Consider the following 24,275-nt stretch of genomic DNA (forward strand, 5'->3'; position numbering starts at 1 on the left):
TGTACTCTTCTTGTCTAGTTTTGGTATAAAGGTTAAATCAGAGCCATAAAATGAATTGGGTAACATTCTCTCTTTTCAATGATATTATCCTATCTAATAAAAGAGCAATATGCAAATTAACTATCACTCTGCTACACCCACAAGCCACGCCCACCAGCCAATCAGGAGCGAGTATGCAAATCAACCCAACCAAGATGGCTGCGGCCATGGAGTGAGCAGGAGGCTTGGGTTTCCCCGGCAATGGAGGAAGCCAAGCTTTCTGCACACCCTGGCAGGCCCAGGCCTCCACTCAAGGCTACAAAGTTTCAATTATAGAAGATAAATAAATCTCAACAAAAATGGCAGCAGCCATGGAGCTGGAGAGAGCAGGAGGTTAGGATTGCCCCCGGTGATGGAGGAAGCCAAGCTTCCCACCTGTCCTGGCCTGCCCTGACCTCCGCTCAAGGCTACAAAGTTTCAATTATAGAAGATAAGTAAATCCCAAATACCAGGGCCTCCACTTGGGTCACCGGGGGGCATGGCCGGCCTGCAAACCACCACAGGTCCCTCACCCAGGCCGCCTCACGTCCCAAGGGAACCCCCACCCTGATCCGGGACACCCTTCAGGGCAAACCAGCCAGCCCCCTCCCATGCAACAGGCCTCTATTCTATCTAATAAAAGAGCAATATGCAAATTGACCATCACTCCAACACACAAGATGGCTGCCCCCATGTGGTCCAAGATCCTGCCCCCATGTGGACACAAGATGGCCACCATAAGATGGTCAGCAGAGGAGGGCTGTTGGGAGGGACCAGGCCTGCAAGGGAGGGCAGTTGTGGGCGATCAGGCCAGCAGGGGAGGGCAGTTGGGAGGGACCAGGCCTGCAAGGGAGGGAAGTTGGGGGTGATCAAGCCTGCAGGGGAGGGCACTTAGGGGTGACCAGGCCGGCAGAGGAGGGAAGTTGGGGGCAACTGGGCCTGCAGGGAAGAGCAGTTGGGGGGGAACAGGTCTGCAGGGGAGGGCAGTTGGGGGGGACCAGGCCTGCAGGGGAGGGCAATTAGGGGCAAGCAGGCTGGCAGGGGAGCAGTTAGGCATCAATCAGGCTGGCAGGGGAGTGGTTAGGGGGTGATCAGGCTGGCAGGCAGAAGTGGTTAGGGGCAATCAGGCAGGCAGGCAGGTGAGCAGTTGGGGGCCAGCAGTCCTGGATTGTGAGAGGGATGTCCGGCTGCCCGTTTAGGCCCAATCCCGGCTGCCCGTTTAGGCCCAATCCCGGGATCGGGCCTAAAGAGGCAGCCGGACATCCCTCAAGGGGTCCCAGATTGGAGAGGGTGCAGGCTGGGCTGAGGGACCCACCCCCATGCATGAATTTTGTGCACCGGGCCTCTAGTGTAGTTTATATAAAATAGGGATTATGTGTTTCTTGAAAGAATGCTATAACTCCAATGTCCATCATAAAGAAATGGTTATGTTGTGGTATAATCTTATAATGGAATCTTTATATAGCATTAAAAAATAAATGTACTTGATTTTAATGTACCAGTATGAAAACTATTCTTAAAATGAGTATTACAAGTAGCTTTCAAAAGACTCAAGTAAAGTATACAAGTGGTATAAAGTAGATATACCATTGATACACATTTTTAAAACAATGTTATATATTTTTTCTATGTCACATATATGTAATATAGTAGAAATAAAACTCATAAACTTCAAGTTAGTGGTTACTCTGGGTAGCAAGGAGAAAATGAAATGGAAATTAGGTAAGGAGGGATTTTTCCACCGTACCTGTAATATTTTATTTTAAAAACCTAATATAATGGCAAAATGTTAATACTTGAAAAATCTTAGGGAGATACATGAAGGTCTGTTAAATGATTTTTTGACCTTTATTGTATGCTTGGAATATTGCACAAACTGAAAATGAACACTTCTAGGAGCAACAAAAATCACTAGGGCACGAATGAGCCCAGGGATGGCCACTCTGTTGACCTTATGGTGAGCCCCCAAAGGGCACAGAACACAGGGATGACCCAGTGGGATTGCTGTGAGGCCCCGCAGCAGGACAGGCAAGCCCAGTGAGGGCTGACCCATCACAGAACAGCCTCGTGGGTAAAAAAGGTTATTTCTCAGACCTGACAACTCTTCTGAGACTCTGGGGGTTAGTTCTTCTGCATCACGTCACTATGAGGGAAAAGTAAGTTTTGAAGACTCACTAAGTGAATGCAGACAAAATCAGACTATTCCTATGATTGCAGGATGAATTCTCCAAAGACTCTGTGTGTGTGTGTGTGTGTGTGTGTGTGTGTGTGTGTGTGTGTAGGGAAGTGGGGAGCCTCCTGGAGCAGACTTGGATAAATCTTAGTATCTAAGCCACAATTTCATGTCGTCATGGCTTCTGGGGACATTACTGCTGTTTCTCTATTAGAAGAGGCACAAGTAGTCCAGGATCCCACCAGGTAACGAAAACCCAATAGGCATGCGGAATGCTCAGGTGTAAATGGGGAGGGGAAGGGGTGGCCCTTCCTCTTAAGAGCAAAATCTTGGGAGTGATGACTCTTGTGTGTGAGATGCATCAGAAATCTTCCACCCTGGAAACCTGTGTCATCTGCACTCTTAGAGAATTAATCCGAGAATGAACAAAACCACATCAGATTTAAAAATGAAAGGGGAAGCCTGCCACCCCACTCGAGACTGACATCAAGTTGTCTTGTGTCTTCACTCTGTGTGTGCAATAGATTTCTCAAAAAAAAAAAAAACATCTCTGGAAAGGGCTTAATATCCCAAAGCTGACTCTTCTGGGTCTCAATAGAGCCTTCTGTGAGACCTAGGGCCAAAAGGCAATCGGAATACACGCAAAACACACAGCAAGGCTATAGTTAGGTTTCTTTAAGGGCACTTTTCCCTTGTTAATGATAGTTTGTTTTTCATAAAACTGGCGCAAACCATCTATAAGATGAAATCTGATGTCATGTCATTTAAGGAAGTGGTTTCAATGGGCTAAAACCACACGCGCTAGTCTTTCCTCTCTGGGCGGTGAGTAACGCTCTTATCAGGGCAGAGGGAATACAGCCCCGCACAGATGTCTTTGCTCACGCGGAGTGATAAATGGCTCGTTCTTGCTCAGACTTCCTTTCCTGCCTCCCCCTGTCGATTAGCCACTGTCACAGGCGAGGAGGGGGACATGCCCGGCCGGTGGCACAGCGTCCTTAGAGACTCGGAGCCCTGCAGCTGCTGCCCAGTGTTTTCAGAACGGCTTTTCCCCCCATTGTCCTCAGAGAAAGGAGCCTGGCCCGTGTTCTCCACACTGTACTGGGGGAAATCTAGAAAAAAAAGAACCCAGGCGGAAGAGCCATCTGCCAGACTTCCTCATTTGTAGGAACCAGCCTCTTCTAAAAATACCCCTGAGCGATCGGCATGTCCGAAATTCCTCATGGAGGTCGCCCGGTGTGTGGCAGGGAATGTGCGTCAGGCTTCCCAGGCTGCGAGCACCCTCATTCAGGAGTGCGATTTCAAGTGTGCCTGGGGCAAGTTTTCATTTTCACTGCCCTCGCCCAGGGTTCGTCCACAGACATCAGGCTGAGCGCTTTTTGCCTCTGGAGCAAAATATATGAAAATCCGAGTAATGCCAGTGAGCAGCTTTAGACTAGCTCTTTAGATCCGGGACACATGCAAACCACCAAGTTCTTTGGGCTGGTCAAGTTCACTGCCAAGTTTAGTGAGGACTCGAAGAAGAACTCTGAGGTGGCTCTGAAGGCATACACAGGTTAGAAAATTCTATATACACTGAGAACATTACCAAGAAGAAAACAGAATGGGTTCAGATGCAAATCAATCAGGTCACGCCTAAATCAAAGAACGAGAACTTCTTACCATCCTAGACTCCAGCCCGAGGCGCCGTCCTCACCAGCTTGGCCTCCCAGAGCCCTGGGACAGGACGGGCCAGTGACTGCAGGGTCCTGTGGAGCAGCCCTGAGGACGAAGGGCCAGCTGCAGAGGCGGCCCGAGTGCCTTGTCAGCCTGCTGTGAATCACACTCAGTTCCTCTCTGACTTTTCTACAAAATGCACTTCCTGCAAAATCACAGGAAGGTGGGGAAGGCTCTGCCGCTGTGACCTGCTGCATTCAGCCTCCAATGGTCGTACTGGGCTCCATCGGAAGGAGGGATTCAGATACCCTCAACAATGCAGTGAGTTTCACCCTGTTTAATCTCTACTATTTAGCCACATCCTAAAGTCAGAATTCTTAACCTACTCACGCTGAAACAACAGGTCTGCTTATATCCCCTGCCCCCATTGTTTACCCATTAGAACACATGCCTAGATTTCTTGTTTGGAAAACAAATTATCACCCTTTTGGCTAATATACTACTACTACTTGCCCTCAAACATCCTTCGCTCCAATTGGGCTAGGTCAGTGGTCGGCAAACCACGGCTCGCGAGCCACATGCGGCTCTTTGGCCCCTTGAGTGTGGCTCTTCCACAAAATACCACGGCCTGGGCGAGTCTATTTTGAAGAAGTGGCGTCAGAAGAAGTTTAAGTTTAAAAAATTTGGCTCTCAAAAGAATTTTCAATCGTTGTAGCATTGATACTTGGCTCTGTTGACTAATGAGTTTGCCGACCACTGGGCTAGGCTCTCACTGTCCCTAAAGCTCTCCATGTTCTGCTCCATTCCCCGCGCTGACTCGGGAAACCATTCTCTCTCCCCTTCAAAGCATTTCCATCCTCAAGACTCAGGCTCAGTATCACTTACCTACAAAGCCCTCTCCAACCATTTCAGTCAGCTGACTTGTCTGTCCCCTCTGGAACTCACATTGAACTGCACCTGACTCACATCACTGAGCATTCAGTTAGAATCCTGGTGAGATTATTCTAGTTGTCTCATGTGAAATAGGCTTGTTGTTACTACCCCCAAATTATAAACTGTTTCAGGAGCTGTGTCACAGCCAGGACATGCTGGAACACAGAGTCATTATTAAACGCTTCTTGCTTAAGTTTATCTGCCTCTGTTTCAATAACTCGGTGGCATCTGAGAGGATAAATGTTTCCTTTAAGAAAAAAATTATACTTGCCCAGCAAAACTTGCAAAAGGCAGGAACACTGAGCAAACAACAACCCCCAGGAAAGCTGGACTCAATAGCGGACCCTTCTTCTAGCTACAAAATATAACAGTCCCAGAATACCCTGAAATGGCACAAAGCTTGTTGTTTTTTATTGTTGTTGTTGTTTTCTGGGACATGAGATGAGAAAAGCAGATAACTAAACTGGACAGGTTTTTATTGCCTCTAAGAACCTTTCGTGTTCTTAGATGACAACGCTAAGGGGATTATTTAGCAATGTCTAAGTACCACCTGAAGGACTAGGAAGTCCCGTCTGCTTTGGGGGCATCTTTCCCCACTGATCTCTCAGCTTTACAAAGACAGGAAGTCAGTTTCGTTGTTGGTCAAAGGACGGCTCAGGCGCAGGCCTGTTAATTTGCATTGCAGTTAATGCACTGGTGACTGCGGGCTCTACAAGCTGAAAAGCCCTTGGGTTCAACCTGACGATGAATATGCTTTGCATTCAGTGGAAACCACTTAAAAACAGAACTAAAGCCGTACTTACTTTTAAAGATAGAAAAGGCACACACATTTAGCTTAGTAGTAGGTGGTTTTGGTCAAAGATAAAAATGCTTAAATTGGGCAAATGGAAATTTGTAGGCACATGCCTGGCTATATACAGATCTACTTTGGCATTGAGAGATACCAATATTTTTAAAAGATGGCCTTTCTGGTCTCAGAAAATCAGAGTTGTTTATTTGTGGCCCCAGTCTGCATGGTTATGTGCTTTCCTAAAGCAGCTCTGGGCTGCCTGTGGCAGGAGAGGGGAGAGCAAATGTTTGGAGTTATCCAGGATGGAGAGGTTTCAGCTAAGGCTGAGCACAGGCAGAGGCAGCGGTGGGGAGCAGGTACGAGGGCAGAAAACCCCACAGCTCGACCCCATCACCCAATTCATACACTGTCATCTCTAATACAATTGCGTAAGAACCATGAGTTCTTAAGAACCAGGAAGCTCTTACATCTGTTCACACAAGGGGCAGATGGGATGAGAACATGAAAAGAAAGAGATGAATAACAAATGGAGGTACAGACAGAGCAGCTGCAATCCGGAGGGGCACCCCCTGCCAGCTGCCCAGCCCACAGGCCGGTTCTGTGTGGGAGGACCCTCAGGAGCCTTCGGGAAGAACAGTCAGGCGAGCACTTGAACAGCATCCCAGGTAGACTGCTGAGTCACCCAGGAAGCCCATGGATGTCGTGGTTAAGAGTGTGAGCTCTGGGGCTCTAATGCCCGGGTTTGGTTCCTGGCTCCACTGCTTTTATGGGCTGTGCACCTTGGAAAAGGCTCTTAATCTCTCTGTGCTTTTAGCTTCCCATCTATAAAATGGGGATAACAATACTTATGGGGCAGACAGGAAGGTTCATTGGGTTCACTGAGTTAATCTTTAATGAGTGCTACAAACAGCACCGGGTATATAGAAGGTGTTAAGTTATGCAGAAAGAGGAATGTAGATGGATGGACAGATGGTTGGATGGATGAAGAGAGAGGGACAGAAACAGAGACACCGAAAGGCAGAGATAGAGAGAGGACGTCAGCAGCCTCCAGTAAACCCATAATTCCTTGTGTGACCTGGATAGAAGCCAAAAACAGCAGATGGGCTCAAGATCTCACTCGTTCCTGGTACCTCCACTTTTATTATGTCTTTGAGGAGACTCAAAGAAGAAAGGTAATCAAGGTGATGCTTTTGATTGCATGCCTTATTCTCAAATAACAAGGAAGAATGGATTTGCCCATCAACCAGACTTCACTTTGAATCTACATAATCAAGAGCTTGATAATTTCCAGTGTAATCCCAGGTTCAGCGGCTGGCATACTCCTCAAATGACCAGGCTGCTTAGCTCCATTATACAAAAGTTTAGGAACAGAATAACCTCTTTCATTATATAGCTTGCCTCCCCCACTGAAAAAGAACCTTTTATGATGCTTTTCCCCTTCACCTTCCTCCCCATCCTCTCTGCCAACACACAGAAGGCTCTGGTGATCGACTAAACCAAAATGTTAGCAAGTTGTTATCCGCCAACTTGGGACTTGCTGCTGTTCTAGTCCTGACCTATTCCTGTTGGAACCCATCCACCAAGACGATCTGTGCCTGACCAAAATCCTTTTGTTTCTAGACTACTGGTTTTGGCAACTGCACTTTCGGAATTCTCTCTCTCTCCTCCTCTTGACTCAGCAAATGCTTCAAGTATACTTTGCTGACCCAGATCTTGAGCCCAGCTATTTGGCTTAGGAAAAACTTATATTAGACTTCATTACTACCCTCCTGGCTTGGGAGATTCAAGCTACTTGTAACAAAGCTACTAGGATAATCTACTTTTCCACTCCCACTCTAGGCCAGCCTGTTGCCCAATAAGGGTGGGGCTCCCTTCACACTCCCAGGACAGTTCTTCAGCACTCTTTTACCTACTCCTCAACAGCTCTATCTCCCTCTCCTCTGCCTTGGCTGAAACCTCCCCACCCAAATCCTTGCACCACCAACCAGACCTCACTTAAGAAGGTTCTTGGACACCAGCTGTGAGTCTTACCATTCAATTCAATTCTGTCATTATCTATGTGAGGCAGCACTAGATCCCACAGGTTAAGGGCTTTATCCACAAGACTACCCTCCATTGCAGATACCAAACTCAAGTCCAAGTTGTCACTTGTGCTTCTGACTGACCGGCTACAGAACTAAGGTTCCCAAAACACCCCTCCTTGAGTTCGATTAATATGCTAGAGCAGCTCTCAGAACTCAGAGAAAAAAATTACTTAAAAGGACATAACTCAGGAACAGCTAGATGGAAGAGATGAATAGGGCAAGGTATGGGAAAAGGGTGCGGAGCTTCCATGCCCTCTCCGAGTGTGCCACTCTCCCCACATTGCCATGTGCTCACCACCTGGAAACTCTCCAAACCATGTCCTTTTGGGTCTTCTTGGAGGCTTTATCACATAGACAAAGTGATTAAATCATCAACCATTGGCAACTGATTCAACCTCCAGTCCTTCTACCCTCCAGGAAGGTTGTGGGATGGGCTGAAGTTTCCAACCCCTTCATCACAATGGTTGCTTCCCAGGAAACCAGCTCTATTTGTAGGTGGGTTCCAAAAATCACCTCATTCTAGCTAATAAAAGAGTAATATGCAAATTAACCATCACTCCACCACGCCCACAAACCATGCCCACCAGCCAACCAGGAGTGAGTATGCAAATTAACCTCAACCAAGATGGCCGCAGCCACAGAGCCAGCAGGAGAGTTGGGTTTCCCTGGCAATGGAGGAAGGCAAGTTTTCCACACACCCTGGCAGGCCCAGGCCTCTACTCAAGGCTACAAAGTTTCAATTATAGAAGATACATAAATCCCAACAAAATGGCTGCGGCCACAGAGCAAGCAGGAGGCTTGGCTCTGCTCAAGGCTACAAAGTTTCAATTATAGAAGATAAATAAATCCCAGATACCAGGGCCTCCACTTGGGCCGCCGGGGGGCGTGGCCAGCCTACAAACCACCACAGGCCCCTCACCCAGGCCACCCCACGCCCCAAGGGAACCCCCACCCTGATCCGGGACACCCTTCAGGACAAACCAGCTGGCCCCCACCTGTGCACCAGACCTCTATCCTATCTAATAAAAGGGTAATATGCAGATTGACCATCACTCCAACATACAAGATGGCTGCCCCTATGTGGTCAAAGATCCTGCCCCCATATGGACACAAGATGGCCAGCACAAGATGGCCAGCAGGGGAGGGCAGTTGGGAGGGATCAGGCCTGCAAGGGAAGGCAGTTGGGGGTGATCAAGCCTGCAGGGGAGGGCAGTTAGGGGTGACCAGGCCGGCAGAGGAGGGAAGTTGGGGGTGACCAGGCCTGCAGGGAAGGGCAATTGGGGGGGACCCAGGCCTGCAGGGGAGAGCAGTTGGGGGGGACCAGGCCTTCAGGGGAGGGCAGTTAGGGGTGACCAGGCCTGCAGGGGAGGGAAGTTAGGGCCATCCAGGCTGGCAGGGGAGTGGTTAGGGAGTTATCAGCTGGCAGGCAGAAGCGGTTAGGGGCAATCAGGAAGGCAGGCAGGTGAGCAGTTGGGAGCCAGCAGTCCTGGATTGTGAGAGGGATGTCCAGATTGGAGAGGGTGCAGGCTGGGCTGAGGGACACCTCCCCCCATGCACGAATTTCATGCACTGGGCCTCTAGTTACATAATAAAAGACACCTTTATGGCTCCTGGGAAATTCAGCACTTAGGAAATAAGGGTTTTAGGAGTTCTGTGATAGAACTGGGGAGGAAGACCAAATATGTATTTCTTATTATAAATCACAATGTCACATTATGGGGTCACTCCAAACATCTTCCACCTCCACTTTTGTACCAGGCAGTCCAGTGCTTCTCTAGGAAAGTACACAACCAGGCAGACTGGCGCACTTCTTGCCTCTCTCAAGTAATCTTCTATTTCTCCATTTTTGTATTTACTTTAAGTGCAGAGGTGAGATAACCATATGCCTCAATTAATTATATACTTTCAAGTTAACCTGCATTATTTTAATTTTTCTCTTCATCCCCATCTCTAGTTCTTTCCCAATTTCCCACTCTCGGGTACTCATACTGTATTTCCTTGGATAAATACGCTTGGATTTATCTTTAAAAAATATGTATGTGCTCAAAGTCACTAATCATCTAAGAGGTGCAAATCAAAATGACAATGCAGTACCATCTCACACCTGTCAGAATGGCTATCATCAACAAATCAACAAATGACAAGTGCTGACGAGGATGCGGAGAAAAAGGAACCCTCGTGCACTGCTGGTGGGAATGCAGACTGGTGCAGCCACTGTGGAGAACAGTATGGAGTTTCCTCAAAAAATGAAAAATGGCACTCCCATTTGACCCAGTAATCCCACTTCTAGGAATATATCCCAAGAAATTAGAAACACCAATCAGAAAGAATAGATGCACCCCTATGTTCATAGCAGCACAATTTACAATAACTAAGGTTTGGAATCAGCCTGAGTGCCCATCAGCAGATGAGTGGATTAAAAAACTGTGGTGCATCTACACAATGGAATGCTATGCTGCTGTAAAGAAGAAAGAACTCTTACATTTGCAACAGCATGGATGGACCTGGAGAGCATTATCCTACGCAAAATAAGTGAGGAGGAGAAAGATAAATATCACACGATCTCACTCATTTGTGGAATATAGTGAACAACAAACTGATGAACAAAAATAGATCCAGAGACACGGAAGCATCAAACAGACCATCAAATCTCAGAGGGAAGGCAAGAGGGGGTGGGGATAGGGGCAGTGGTAAGAGATCAACCAAAGGACTTATATCCATGCATATGAGCATGACCAATGGACACAGTCAATAGGGGGTGGGGGCATGTGCTGGGGGGCAAGAGCAGGCAGGGAGAGGTCAATGGGGGAAAAGGAGACATATGTAGAACTTTCAACAATAAACAATTTAAAAAAACATGTATAGTGCTACTTTGTGTGTTTTAAATTTATATTAATTACATTGTGTTATAGATCTTGTTCTTAGTTATTTTACTCAATACCAGTTTAAGGTCCCTCATATTTCTGTATATACTTGTAGTCCACAGTTTCTGGCTGCTATTAAATATTTATTATACACTCATTACCTCTTACTTTTCTGTTTCCCTAAGAGATGAATACCTGGGTTTGTCCCAGCTACCTGCTAGAAACAATGTTGTAATAATCTTCCTTGCATATTATGTCCCCTTATTGACCTGTGTGTTTCTCTGAGGCATACACTCAGGAATAAAGACTGTTGAGCCCTGACTGGTTTGGTTCAGTGGATAGAGTGTTGGCCTGCGGACTGAAGGGTCCCGGGTTCAATTCCGGTCAAGGGCATGTACCTTGGTTGCAGGCACATCCCCAGTGGGGGGTGTGCAGGAGGCAGCTGATGGATGTTTCTCTCTCATTGATGTTTCTAACTCTCTATCCCTCTCCCTTCCTCTCTGTAAAAACTCAATAAAATATATTTAAAAAAAAGAAATAAAGACTGTTGGGACATAATGTAGTCTTATATTCTATTTTGCTGAGTAATTCGTATTAGCTCCACCTATACTAAGTCCTCTATTTCAGCGGTCACCAACCTTTCAGACCTCGCGGACCACCAGTTGGCGACGGCTGCTCTATTTAGTAATTAAAAGACTGTTGAGATCAAGAAAATCTCAGACTCTGACTATAAGAATAATATCTTTCATTACCTTTCTCTGCTTATGAAACATGGGTAAGCACTGAGAATAGGATAAGAAGCAGGATCAAAGGGCTGGATTTAGGATTCGCTGTACAGACAATTTTTAAGTTTCGGAGAGGACATGAATATAGAGAAAGCACTTTCGAGAGATTTGGAGGGAGGTCACCAAGTATGTAACAAATCAAGAATATTCCTGTGTTGGTTTTCTCTGCTTTGTCGAACATCTCTATGAAAATGATGGCCTAACTTGTCACGGGTCAAGAAGACTTGAAAAAATTATATATGTATTAGGTATTGTGAAAACAGTAATTTTGTTGTTATTTCTCAAATTTAAATTTATATTATAATATGTAATTTCTATTTTCAAACTATTCCTTCAAAAGATTCTGACTTATCTTCTGCCCCTACCTCCTCACCCCCAAATCTGGGGCATAGAAAGGCAGCGCTACAAGGCGAAGAGGCTAAGTGAACACAGATTATTTAACAAGATTTTAGGAACTAAAAAAGTAAATTTAAAGTCCATAAAAGAAATAAGAATTTAAATAATGAATAATAGGTGTAATGATAGCTATTATCTACTAAAATACTGGGTCCCCAAAATTCATGGACTAGTCATAATCACTCATTAAAATTCATGACACATTCATAATTACTCATTAAGGGGAAACAAAACATTTTGGCATGACAGTCAAAGCTGTTATCCAAGAGGATGACCACCTTCTGCCAAACACTTTGCTTAGAGCCCCCTAGCTGGACAGACCACAGGTCCTCTCCCAGATATGGAGCTCTGAAATTAGTACAGGGAGCACTTACTGACCGCCGATGATTTTGCATTATAGATGGTAAATTTTAGATTCTAGAGCTGGACTGGCAAATAGCCAGCATATGTATCTGCACTCCACTCTCGCCTAACCTGAAGACTGCTGATGGCTTACAGCAAGCTTTCTTGCAGGGTGGACAAGTGGCCACACCCATTGACAAGAATTGGTTCTGAAGGATACAACCTAACTACCCTCATGGTTCAAAAATGTGCAGTCACAGACTCTTCCTTCTCATCTGCACATATTAAGAACTAGAGGCCCGGTGCACGGAATCATGCACCGGTGGGGTCCCTTGTCCTGGCCTGTGGAGATTGGGCCAAAACAGGCTCTCCTGATATCCCCCGAAGGGTCCCGGATTGCGAGAGGGCACAGGCCAGACGGAGGGACTCCACCGGTGTATGATCGGGGCTGGGGAGGGACTGAGGGAGGACTCCAGGGTGTGTCCAGCCTGTCTCGCCCAGTCCCGATTGGCCAGACCCCAGCAGCAAGCTAACCTACCGGTCAGAGCATCTGCCTCCTGGTGGTCAGTATGCATCATAGCGACTGGTCAAACAGTTGAATGAATGGGTGGACACTTAGCCTATTAGGCTTTTATTATATAGGATTATTTAAGTGACAACCCACTATATAAGTAATATATCTTCAAAGTTACATTACTTACTAATATGTGTTACATTTATCCAATGTCATCATATTTTTATTCATTTGACTGGTGAATGGAGCTTCTGAAGAGCAGGAGCCATTCTGCAGGGCTTTCTACAGCTCAGGGCCACACAGCAGTAACACCACCAATGATTTGCTAGGTTTCTGACTTCAGCTTTTATAGCACATGCATTTCTTAGCATGAAATGGCTAAGAAAACCCAAACTGCTGGGAAGTCAGGGAGGTCACTTGATAGTAATAGATACTAAAATTAACTAGAGAGTACATCTGAGTAAAAAGGGAAGGATTTTTTTCAAAGTTGTCCTTGATCTAGAAGTTCCCCTTCTCCCCCAACGAAGAACTGTTGTTTATGTAAGTCAGCCTGTTAGAGAAGCACAGAGCAAAGCTGCCCAGGGCATGAGACAGAAGCCAACTGAAGCAGGGAATTGTTCAGAGTTGTATGGAAACAGCAGGAGCACCTTTAATGCCCATCGTGTTCAGGGATCTGCCCAAAAGTCAATAAAAGAATAATGAGCAATTTCAGCACGGAGGATGAAGACGGATCTTAAACTCTGAGAGTCACCAGCTGCAGAAAGGGCTGCTGAATATTCTTTGCAATTGGTTTGTCAACCCTGATAGAAGGAAATGAAAATCCTCTCATGAGCAACCAATTATGTGCAACACAAACAGAGCAAATTTCTCACCGATTTGTGAGTTCCACACCCAAAAAGTGGGCTGGCCATTCCAGGAACAAAGTCCCTCTGATCACTTGAGGACAAAAGGGGTTTGATCGTATGGCCCAGGTGTGTGTTCTCCAACCTGCCTCAGAAAACACGGAAAATCTGTTTTCAGAGAGGCAAGACCACACCCTAGAATTCCTTGCAACTCACTGGTGGGGGAAAAAGAAAAGTCCTTAGGTGATTACTACCTGAAAGGAACATTCTGTGGCAAGAAAGGGCTGGCTCCACACCTGCTCAGCTTAGAAAAATAATGAGAGAGAGAGAGAGGGTGGGGGGGGGGGGGGGCGTGCGCCAAGTAAGAGCCCAGTAGCAAAAGTGAAATGTACAATCATGGAGAGTAATTAATCCTTGAAAGGATGCATTGTGCCCACATGGCCTTCACCCACCTTGAAGCATTACTAATGATTAACCTCAGCTTCTCTAACTGAAGGTGACAATGTTCTACTGGGCAAGGCTAGCAACAGAATTATAATGGGGTGTCCAGTGAAAACTTTGTAGTTCACGCTGACCTCTTTTTTCTAATTCAGCAATCCTTCACTGAATACCTACTATATCCCAGGCACTGTGCTAAGGTGTCCTGTTGGAGAGTTAAAAAAAAAAAAAAAAAGTATGAAACAAGGTCCCTGCATACCAAGGAATTCACAAATTCTTGAGGAGATACAAACATGGATCCGATTCCAAACAATGCAAGACACGCTATGTTAATCACCAAAACAGGCATGAACACAGCAGCCCTGGGGCAATCAGGAGACCTGGGTTTCAGAAAGAAACTCTGATACAAGTATTGAAAGTTATTGTTCCTTTCATCGACATTTCTTGATGTGCAAAGCATAAGGTTAGGTACTTTTGGAGAAACTGAAATAAACAGGGAGTGGTCTCTGTCTACCACTACCTACTGAACAAATATTTCTTGAGCATCTATTTTGTGCCAGGCACCCAACAGGATATTATGGAATTACAGATGGCTAAGCATGCTCTTTATCTTTAAAGAGCATCAGGCATTCTTTTTCCTTTAATAAATGGTTATCTATATGCCTGTGCTAAGCTTGATCTTGATCTGGGATCAGGTCAAAAGACAGTTAAAGGAAGGACTACTCGGAGGCAGCAAGCTGAGCTGACCTCTGCATTACTGAACAGAACAGAGAATGTGGTGAGCATCCAGATGCTATTGTAACCAGGTTCATCAAAGGGAATCAAAGCAGGGGTGAGCCGTTGGTGGTCATATTACACATCTGCTCATTTAATCACATCAACTCAACCGTCAGGGACCTTAAGGGGGAGGCACTGCTTTTCAGCACCTTGTACAAAGTGTAACCGAAAGTGGGCCCTTAGTAAATATTGATGAATTAAAGAATCTCTAATCCCTAGCCTTAGCCATGGAAGCATGCTCAAAAAATGGGGAGAATGCCATACATATTTTAATATACTACTTTTCAACTCAGTGATTTATTTTTAAAAAATTACAGAATAGAAAGACAGGAATCCATTTTAACTCGCAGTGCTATGACATCATTAGATGTCCAATATTTTTCGGGTCTATCCACAAGCTCATGGGAAGAGGCCAACTATTAATTTGCCCCTGGTATGGCACAGAACATAAAGTTGCGTTGTTGATACCTGTGCTTTGTTCCGTTTGCTAAACTCCATGTGTGGTGATGGGGCGTGGGGGTGGGGTGAGGAGGGGAGATTCTCCCCTGAAGTGTGCCCAGTATTCACTGGACAGACTCAACCTCCTCCGACTCATTTCAGTTTTGTCAACAAGGCTAAACGTACTCAGAGAAGGTTCTCTAAGTGCACACAGTGCTTTCTCATACAAAGTGTGCTTTTCAAAATGCCACATGGGAAAGCCCATTACGCACCAAGGCTCTGGGATTTCCTCGGAAACTGCTGCCATTCCCTTGCAATCCGCTACCGTAGGAAGTGCCACGAGAGTCAAGGAGCATTCGGAGCTCTAATCAGATTGGACACGGGGTCTGGAGGCAACTACCCACCTCACTCACTCACTCACTCACTCTGCCCCCCCTCGGGGCTCACGCTGAGAGACCATGCTCCTGAGAGACCACACAAGGAAGTCGGTCCCATTTCTCTGGTTAGCACAGTGGCCACTCCCGTGGCCCGAAAACAGCTGCATCTATGACACTGTCTCCACCTGCCTGCTGAGGAGCAACGTGGGAGGGAGGAGGAAAATTAAGAGTGACCAAAAGGACAGGCTCAGTCTCTGCTCCCCGCAGCGGAGGAGAATGTGGTTAAGTGGTGGGTGAAACGTACAATCAACAGGAGTGACAACTGCAAAACAAGGTCATCGCCCCTCACTTTCTTGGTGAGTCTTTTCTTTCTTTTGATCAGTCTCACAGGGGCCAGACTGGTTGGAAGCTAAAACCCTATAAACTTGTCTTGTTTCTCATTCACCTGTCATCCTCTAATTCCACCTCTGAGCTCTGGCTACCTTCCTAATTGGGGGTTTCTTTGTGAGATGTTTGTGCTAATCAGATGATTCCCCTGCAACTGACCTTGTCACTCAAAAGCCATACGTCATTTCCAAACAGGTTTGCAGCTCAGAAGAAATAAAGGGCAGAAATAAATTTGATTCTTGTGCATTCTAATTCTTTCCCCAGGCACTTCTGCTCTCATTAAATTGCCTCAAGTCTTTGAATGTGACATTTACATGAAGCAGCCCACACCTCTTTCCTGCAGGTTTTAGTTTTCTAACCAGCAGTACTTGTTACTCCTGACCTTCTAACCCTGCTCTACATGGGAGTAGGGGTGGTCCAGAGGGGTCCGAGGGGTCTGTCAGTCTAAATAGGGAAGAGCTGGTGTCTGCAGGAGGTTGCCTTGGCAGCAGCAGGTGCAGAAGAAGGACCCAGACTCTGCCTTGCCTGCCCCGGAGGAGGGCTGGGCACACGCTTAAGCACCTTGGAAGTTAAAGCGCTGTCAACACATCAAATGAGCGTTGAGAGCCTTTGTCCTACATGGCATTACCGCAAGGGGTTTCTCAGCAACTTAGTGGGAGTTTACAGAGGACAGGACCTCAGACAGACTGAGTGACTGCCGAACAGTTAAAACAAGACCACGGGAAAGCCAAGTCATTCTCAACATCCATTTTTTTTTTCCTTCCAAGTCAGAGTCTTGTAAAACAGGACCACAGGCAAACCAAAACCCATTCTCTGTTCTCTCCTAAAGGCCCTAGAGAGCGGATGGATCTAAGGAAGTGTAAGGAACGCTGGCCTGCACCAAGCAGCCCCTTGCTCAGAGGTCTGTGTGAATGTGATGGCAGCCCGAGACCCGTCATCTCCATTCGCAGGGGAAGCCGCGCCTTAGAAACAGAAGCCATTTGAAAATTGTCATAAGTAATCGAAACATAATTGTTAAGGACGCGTACATGAAATAAATGTAAGTAGGATAAAAAGTTTTTAGGTGGAATTTTTAAAGAGTTACTTTTTTTGGTAACTTGAAACTTCAAAGTTTTGCTAAGATTAAGAAAAAGGATGAAAATGTATTAAATATCTAGATCATTTCCAATTAAAATAAAATACTGAAAACACAGGTTTTTCTACTTTGGCTTCCTTTTACAGAGGAACTAAAGATATTTGGGTCTATTAGTATACATATTTTGTGCCACGATGAAAAATTTTCTATGAGAAAGCACATTTCTAAAAATTACAAAAAGTATTTATAAATCTGCCAATCCATAGAATGCTAATTAAAAGACAGTTCACAATTGCTTACTTCTTGCTTTCCACTGGAAATTAAATGTTTTTAGAAGTTAAGAATTCTAATATATTTAATTAAAGCTACTAGAAATAAATAGGGGAACAACTCGGTATGCAAGGAAAGCAGGATGCGTGTTTTTGGTAAACCTAGTCTTCTGATATTAAAAGAGCAAAGTTTTGCTCAGAACTATGTAACTGTCTATATTGGCCTGTGAAATCTTTGTTTCTTTGGTTGAACAAATAACTAAATGTTATTTCACAATAACCTATGATCCTATTTGACTAATAGGATCATTAGTTTTAAAACCTTTTGCTATTTTTAACAAACTTCCCCAAATCAAATTCCAAATGAAGTCTTTTTTACCTCAAACTAACTTGGGAGTTTGTAAAAGGCTCCTAGAACATCTCAAAAGATTTTTCTCTCTTCTCCTAAAAAGGGAGATGTTACACTAATCAGGCTCAACTGATATGCTAAAATACATAGGAAGTATTGTCAAATCAGAAATAATACTAAGCTTTCTTTATTGTTGTACAAGAGGCCCGGTGCATGAAATTCGTGCACGGGGGAGGGGGGTGTCTCTCAGCCCAGCCTGCACCCTCTCCAATCTGGGACCCCTCGAGGGATGTCCGACTGGATTGGGCTTAAACAGGCAGTCACATCCCTCTCACAATCCAGGACTGCTGGCTCCCAGCTGCTCGCCTGCCTGCCTTCCTGATTGTCCCTAACCACTTCTGCCTGCCAGCATGATCACCCCCTAACCACTCCCCTGCCAGCCTATTTGCCCCTAACTGCCCCCCCCCCCGCAGGCCTGGTCACCCCTAACTGCCCTCCCCTGCAGGCCTGGTCAAGCCTAACTGCCCTCCCTGCAGGCCTGGTCCCCCTAACTGCCCTCCCCTGCAGGCCTGGTCACCCCTAACTGCCCTCCCCTGCAGGCCTAGTCACCCCTAACTGCCCTCCCCTGCAGGCCTGGGTCCCTCCCAACTGCCTTTCCCTGCAGGCCTGGTCGCCCCCAACTTCCCTCCTCTGCCGGCTTGATCGCCCCCAACTGCCCTCCCTTGCAGGCCTGGTCCCTCCCAACTGCCCTCCATTGCTGGCCATTTTGTGGTGGACATCTTGTGTCCACATGGGGGCAGCCATCTTGTGTGTTGGAGTGATGGTCAATCTGCATATTACTCTTTTATTAGATAGGATTAGTGTATGTGTTATAAGTATATGTTATAGCGTTCTAGAAATTATCTGAAATTCCTAAAGTCTGGTATGTTCTGGTATAATGTTATAAAATGTTGTGTGTTACAGGAATGATTTCCTTGTCAATTCTATTATAATAAAAACTCTCACCAGATCTTCAATTTATAGTTACTGTTTTACTCTGAAGGTTTATCTACATGTTCCTGCAAAGTGCTTTATCTTCAAGGAGATTCATGGAGGGGACCTTTGACAAATGCCCAATCCTGATGGCTCTGAGATCGTGGAGCAGAGTTGGGTGGGGATTTCCAGAACTAATTAAAATATTTAAAAAGCTGGACTAAAAAAGAGCAAGAATTAATGACATGGGACTGAATGAACTGAGGAGTATGACTATAATTTTTATCCAAATTCTGGACTAAAAGGAGAAGCAGCTGAGAGATGTAGACCACTTCTTCCCAAGATGCCAGACTAAGACTTCCTACTTCAGCTACACATGAAACCTTACTTCTTTTATTTTTTTAATATATTTTTATTGATTTCAGAGAGGAAGGGAGAGGGAGAGAAAGAGAGAAACATCAATGATGAGAATCATAGATAGGTTGCCTCCTGCACACCCCACACTGGGGATTGAGCCCAAAACCCAGGCATGTGCCCTGACCGGAATCGAACCCTGACCTGGTTCATAGGTCGACGCTCAATCACTTTTTCTTTTTTTTTTCTCTCTTTACTCTGGCATTGGCCAAAGTAAAAGATAATGCCATCACCTGTATGCCAGACCCTTGTTAAGGTGGATAACCTCTGGAATTCAGAAAAATACTTATTGCAGGCTAGGAGGAAACCTAACTGACTCCTGGTTTGAATGAGCAAACGCAACAATTCCTGCAAATGAATCCATTAATAATGCCTCCTTCGTGGAAGTGGATTGTGTCTGCTAGGATTTACCCTAAAAAACTGTGAGCCCAAAGTTGTAACCTGTTATTACCAGAGAGATTCAGCAAAGAAAAAAAACAACAAAAACAAAACCACACAAAGGATCAATGAAAATTTCAAGAACTACTACCGTAGCTGAGAGTGGCACTGATGCCTTAAATTTTGATCACATCTCCCAGACGGAGAATTTGATCAAAAGGAAGGAATTGTTAAAAAGAAACAATAGGCCCGAAATGAAGTCACTTTTGCTAAGCCCCACCAAGACTTAATCTAATTGCAACTGTAGGCTCTCCCAAGAATAGAATTTTAACCCAATCAGTCTGGGATTTCTGGTCAACCCCCGTAAGGTCATCGCCGGGTAAGACGCCCTGCCTTCCCTTAAGGGACCGTGATCTTGCCTGAAATAATCCGCTCGTTAACTTGCTCATCTCACCCTGTTTCTGCCTACAAACCCTTCCATTTTATACAGTTCCTGGGAGCTCCTTTCTGTTTACTAGAGGGGTGCTGTGATTCGTGAATTGTTGAATCAAGCCAATGAGATCTTTAACGTTACTCGGTTACATTTTTGTTCTTTAACACATTGCTATGGCGACTGGGGTTTCTTCCAGGCCCATGATTCTTAAACGAGAAAATTTAATTCCTTCAGGCTTGTTCTTATGGGGTGTGGGTGTCCCTGCTGCAGTCAACAGCTTCTGCCTACACACTAAGTAACCTTTGCTTTGGATCCTGTTCATCTCATGTGAGCCTTTTAACAAGCAGGGCTATAAAACTATTCTTATTGTCATCTTGTTTTAGAGAAGAGTAACCTGGAAGCTCAGTCATGGCCAGTGGCTTGTTCAAGATCATTCAGCCTGCAGCTGAGACAGATGCAATATGAACTTGGTTTCTGACGCCAAAGCCCGTGCTTCTCACTCCCCTGCCCGGGCCTGAGGCAGAGAGATACAGTGCCCACGCTTCACTCTCATGCCCTGCTCACTTCTCATGCCTGCTGACGTGCCCTCCGTGTTTAGGAACACAGGCTGGAGCCAGACTGCCAAGCACAGCTGTAATCTTGGCAGGTTACTTTGCCTCTATCCCGGTTTGTCATCTGTCAATTGGGGTGGTGATTCCTACCTCCTAGGGCTGGTCTGAGGATCAAATGAGTTAATATGTCAAACTCCCAGAGCATAGTAAACACCATATACATGGAAGCTCCTCTTAGCTGCTGAACCTCTCATTCATTTAGGACAGGGGTGGGCAAACTTTTTGACTCGAGGGCCACAATGGGTTCTTAAACTGGACCGGAGGGCCGGAACAAAAGCACGGATGGAGTGTTTGTGTGAACTAATATAAATTCAAAGTAAAGGAGCGGAGGGGAGAGCAAGAGAACCCTCTGCTCTTTCGGCTCCGCGGGCCGGATAGAACAGCCGAACGGGCCGGATCCGGCCCGCGGGCCGTAGTTCACCCACGGCTGACTTAGGGAGTTAAAATTGTAACCAAAGAGAGTCAACCATCCCCCGAGGACCTGGAGGACGGCTACCTCGCACGGCAGGTGGCCAGTGCGATGCCAGAACAAAGCAGTGGTCGTGGAAAAGCGCCTCGCAGTCTCACAGACCTTGATGTTCAAAGGCGAGTGCCACGGCTGCGTCTCTGTGGTCAAGTCCCTGCTCCTGACATCAACCCAGAGGCGCATGAGCTGACACAGACCCACTGGGAACAGCCTGACTATATAGTCTGTTCAGAAAGACTATAATTTTTTTAAAAAACAAAACAAAACAAAACAAAAAAACAAACAGCAGGTTTCTCCTTTTCCTGATAGGAATCATTAATAGAGGAAGAAAGTTTCCCCGTAAAATGTAAATTCCATGAGCAACTCAATACCTTTAAAAAGGCACTTAATATTTGGGGGCCTCTGAAAGGTACTTTCGGCTGGCAGGAGACCGCAGTGAGACAGCGGAGAAAGTTGTGAGTTTCAGCATGTTAAAATGAAACTGCTTTTTCCCTTTAAAAACCCACATCTGAGGGTTGCGAAGCGTGCGCAGAGCGTCCTACTAGTCTGCGTTTGGGCCCGAGGCCTCACGGCCACCGTGGTAACAGCTCCTGCGGCACACACTGGCACTGCCCCTTTGCTTCTCCAAACTCTGGAGCGGAGCCTCCTTCTCTCACGTGTTTGAATAAATGGAGAATTTCAGCGTTTCCTTGAAGAGAGGGCGAAAGAGTCCCAGAGTATAAAGTTATGGCACCAGGGGAGAGCGACAGCACTTCTTGGAAAAATGGATTCCAAACGGCCAATCCCAAGCAGGGCACCGCCTGTAGGCTTTTTGCTGCCCACAAGCATGAGCAACGGCTCTCAGAAATTCACATAAAGCACGAGGGCCAGGCAGCTGCTGGTCCTGAGTGTGGGACTCAGAGCCTGGGCTGCAGGCCTCAGGCAGGTGGAAAAGGTTCTGGAAGAGCCTCTGTCCCGCCCCGGCGAGTCAGACACTCGTACTCACCTTGACTTGGGAGGTGGCGGAGGAGGTGAGAAGGCCTCAATCCCATTTCTGTCCTTGGGGAACTCAAAGGCAAAGGAGGCCGATTTGCTCATCCCGGTCCCCGCTTTGTCGTTCTGCCCCGAGGCGCCGTCCGTGGGGCAGAGATGGTGCCAGGTGGAGGAGCTGGAGGGGTCCACGGTGCCCTTCGCCAGCGTCTCTCCTCCCCAGCTTTGACTCAGCAGGTTCTGCTCCACCTCCTCCTCTTCCTCTATCCGGCACTGACGGCTCCAGGCCCCAGTCTGGTACCGGGGACGCCTCTGGTCCGAGGCTGAGGCAGTGGTGGCAGGTGCGGGACACTTGGCAGAGTCGTGGTTGGCGACACTGTTGGCCCGGCAGGAAGAAGCGGGGTCGGCAGGGCACCGGGATGAAGGCTGGGGCCCAGTGCTGCCACCCGAGCTCCCTTCGCTGAGGTCGGACAGTGGGGAGGGGGAGGGTGATACCGGGGACCCTCCGGGGCTACCCCTGGACAGCTTGGGAGGAATGGCAGGCCTCCCCTTGGGGACGTTCTGGCTCACATCATGATGGTGGCCTTCCCCGGAGCCCTTCCCCTGCCCAGCTGACGCCTCCTGGTCGCCTGCTCCAGAGTCCTGGCTCACGGGCTGGCCCAGCCACTGCAGGCCCACCGCGGAGTCCGGGCTGCTCAGGTAGATGGTCCGGTGGTCCTCCTTAGGGTAGGACGCCATGATGGTGATGGTGGCCGCCACCTTGGGGGCCACATCGGGGCCTTCCCTGTCCCGGCTCCAGCCAGATGCTGTTTTCTGAGTCCAGGTGCTAACCGTCCTGCCCTGGCCGTGGCCCTGGCCGGGGACAGCTGCCGGCTGCTCCGCCTTGCCCTGTGGCCTAGAGGGCACCGGGAGAGCCTTCTTCCTCTTGGTGCTCTCGGCATAGATGGGTTCGGGCTGCACAGCCTCCCTGGGGTGGGTGGGGGGCTTGGGCTCCCCAGTCGGCCCAAGGCACCTGCCAGAGGTCACCGCGTGGCAGCCGGAGTCCTGCTGCTTCCCCGGCACAGGCTCCTTCACGAGGGAGCAGTAATCGCTCTCGAGATGGGGGGCGAAGGGGCTGCTGGTGCCACTGTTGGCACTGCCGCAGGACAGGCCATCCGAAGAGGTGGCTGCCTCCGAGGGAGGGGCCAGCTTCCTGGAGCCGGGGTGGGGCGGGATCTCTGCGGGGCCCTGGCCACTGCACTCCCTCGGGAAGCTCAGAACCTGCTTCACATCCTCAGCCGGCCCCACACACATTCCCTGCTCCCAGCACGTGGGGGAGCGGGCCCCTCCGCCGGGTCTGTGCCGGGGCCCCTCGGCCTGGGGGGTGTCCTTGGCAGCGGGGTTTCTGGGGCAACAGTCCAGGATGGAGCAATATTCTCCCCCTTCGCTGTCCCCGGAGGGTGAGCACCTCTGATCGCTGTCATCCTCAGAGGGCAGGGACTCCCGCGGGGGCTGCGGAGAGGGGTGGACGCCAGGGTCCTTGGGACAGCCAGGTGTCATCTTGCTGCCAAAGGCAGCGAGCTTCTGGTGGCAGCTCTCCTGGGCGGAGGTCAGCTCTTGGTGGGGAAAAGTGGGTTTTTCTTCTCGCCCAGCCTTCTCTTCGGGGAAACTCAGCGGGTGGAAGGCGGTGCTCCGCTCCCCCCGGACCCCTGGGCTGTGCAGGCCGACCATGGCATATACGGGCGGGCAGCGAGGGTGGCCATCTGCGGGGGCAGTGGGGCCGGCAGGCTTCTGGACGCCTCGGAAGCTGCCCAGGCAAACCATCGGCACATCTTCCTGCTTCGGGAGGGGCAGCTTGCTGGTGGCCCGTCTCCAGATGACCTACACAGCCCCAAGGGGAAAACTTACATTAGACCTCACGGGAGAGAAAGGGAGAGAGAAACCGTGAGCGGGAAGTGCTATGACATTGCAGCGCAGAGGCTGGGCGGCACACCTGCCTTCCAATCTGCCCGCAGCCCCCCATCATTGCTGGGGCCCCATGCAGCCACTGGTCTTCCCAGACACTGAGCTGCCCCGCCCACGTTGGTCTGTCATTCGTTTGGCTTAGGTCTGTGAAATAGGGGAAAAATCACTCTAAAAAAGAACATTTTGCCTTTTCCCTAGAAACTGCCGGGTGAGGTAAGTACTCCTATGGACTTTGAAAATAGAGTTTTAGACTTTAATTTTTGTGTCTGTTAGTCTTTTGATAACCGTGCCATGGGAAATTCCTAAAGAAACCAAAGTTATAAGGCTTTTTAAAACACCTTGGGTGAGTGGTGGGGCAGGGGCAGGAGGGTGAGGGGTGCTTTCTGAGATGAATCGTGCCCAAGAGCTGCCAGTTATAGGCAGCGACCTCAGCCGGGGCCTGCCCAGGTGGCTGGAGTCCTCGAACAGGAGACAGAAATGTGAGCTGGTCACTCTCATCACTGAAGTCACTGTCCCCTCCTTCTCTACTTCTAAAGCGCCCCGGGAACCCCACTTTTAGCATCAGCTTCAGAATAGGCCCTGCA

General features: G+C 47.8%; 1 protein-coding gene across 1 annotated transcript in view; it reads right to left on the bottom strand.

Annotated features, from left to right (window-relative positions):
• Positions 1-24,275, bottom strand: part of PRAG1 (PEAK1 related, kinase-activating pseudokinase 1) — a 53,870-nt gene that overhangs the window by 23,103 nt on the left and 6,492 nt on the right. The window contains exon 3 of the mRNA XM_080661375.1: positions 21,764-23,607. Within this exon, the coding sequence (XP_080517501.1) occupies positions 21,764-23,607 (1,844 nt within the window). The remainder of the gene's footprint in view (positions 1-21,763; positions 23,608-24,275) is intronic.

Source organism: Plecotus auritus (assembly GCF_963455305.1).
Source record: "Plecotus auritus genome assembly, chromosome: 3".
Taxonomy (NCBI): domain Eukaryota; kingdom Metazoa; phylum Chordata; class Mammalia; order Chiroptera; family Vespertilionidae; genus Plecotus; species Plecotus auritus.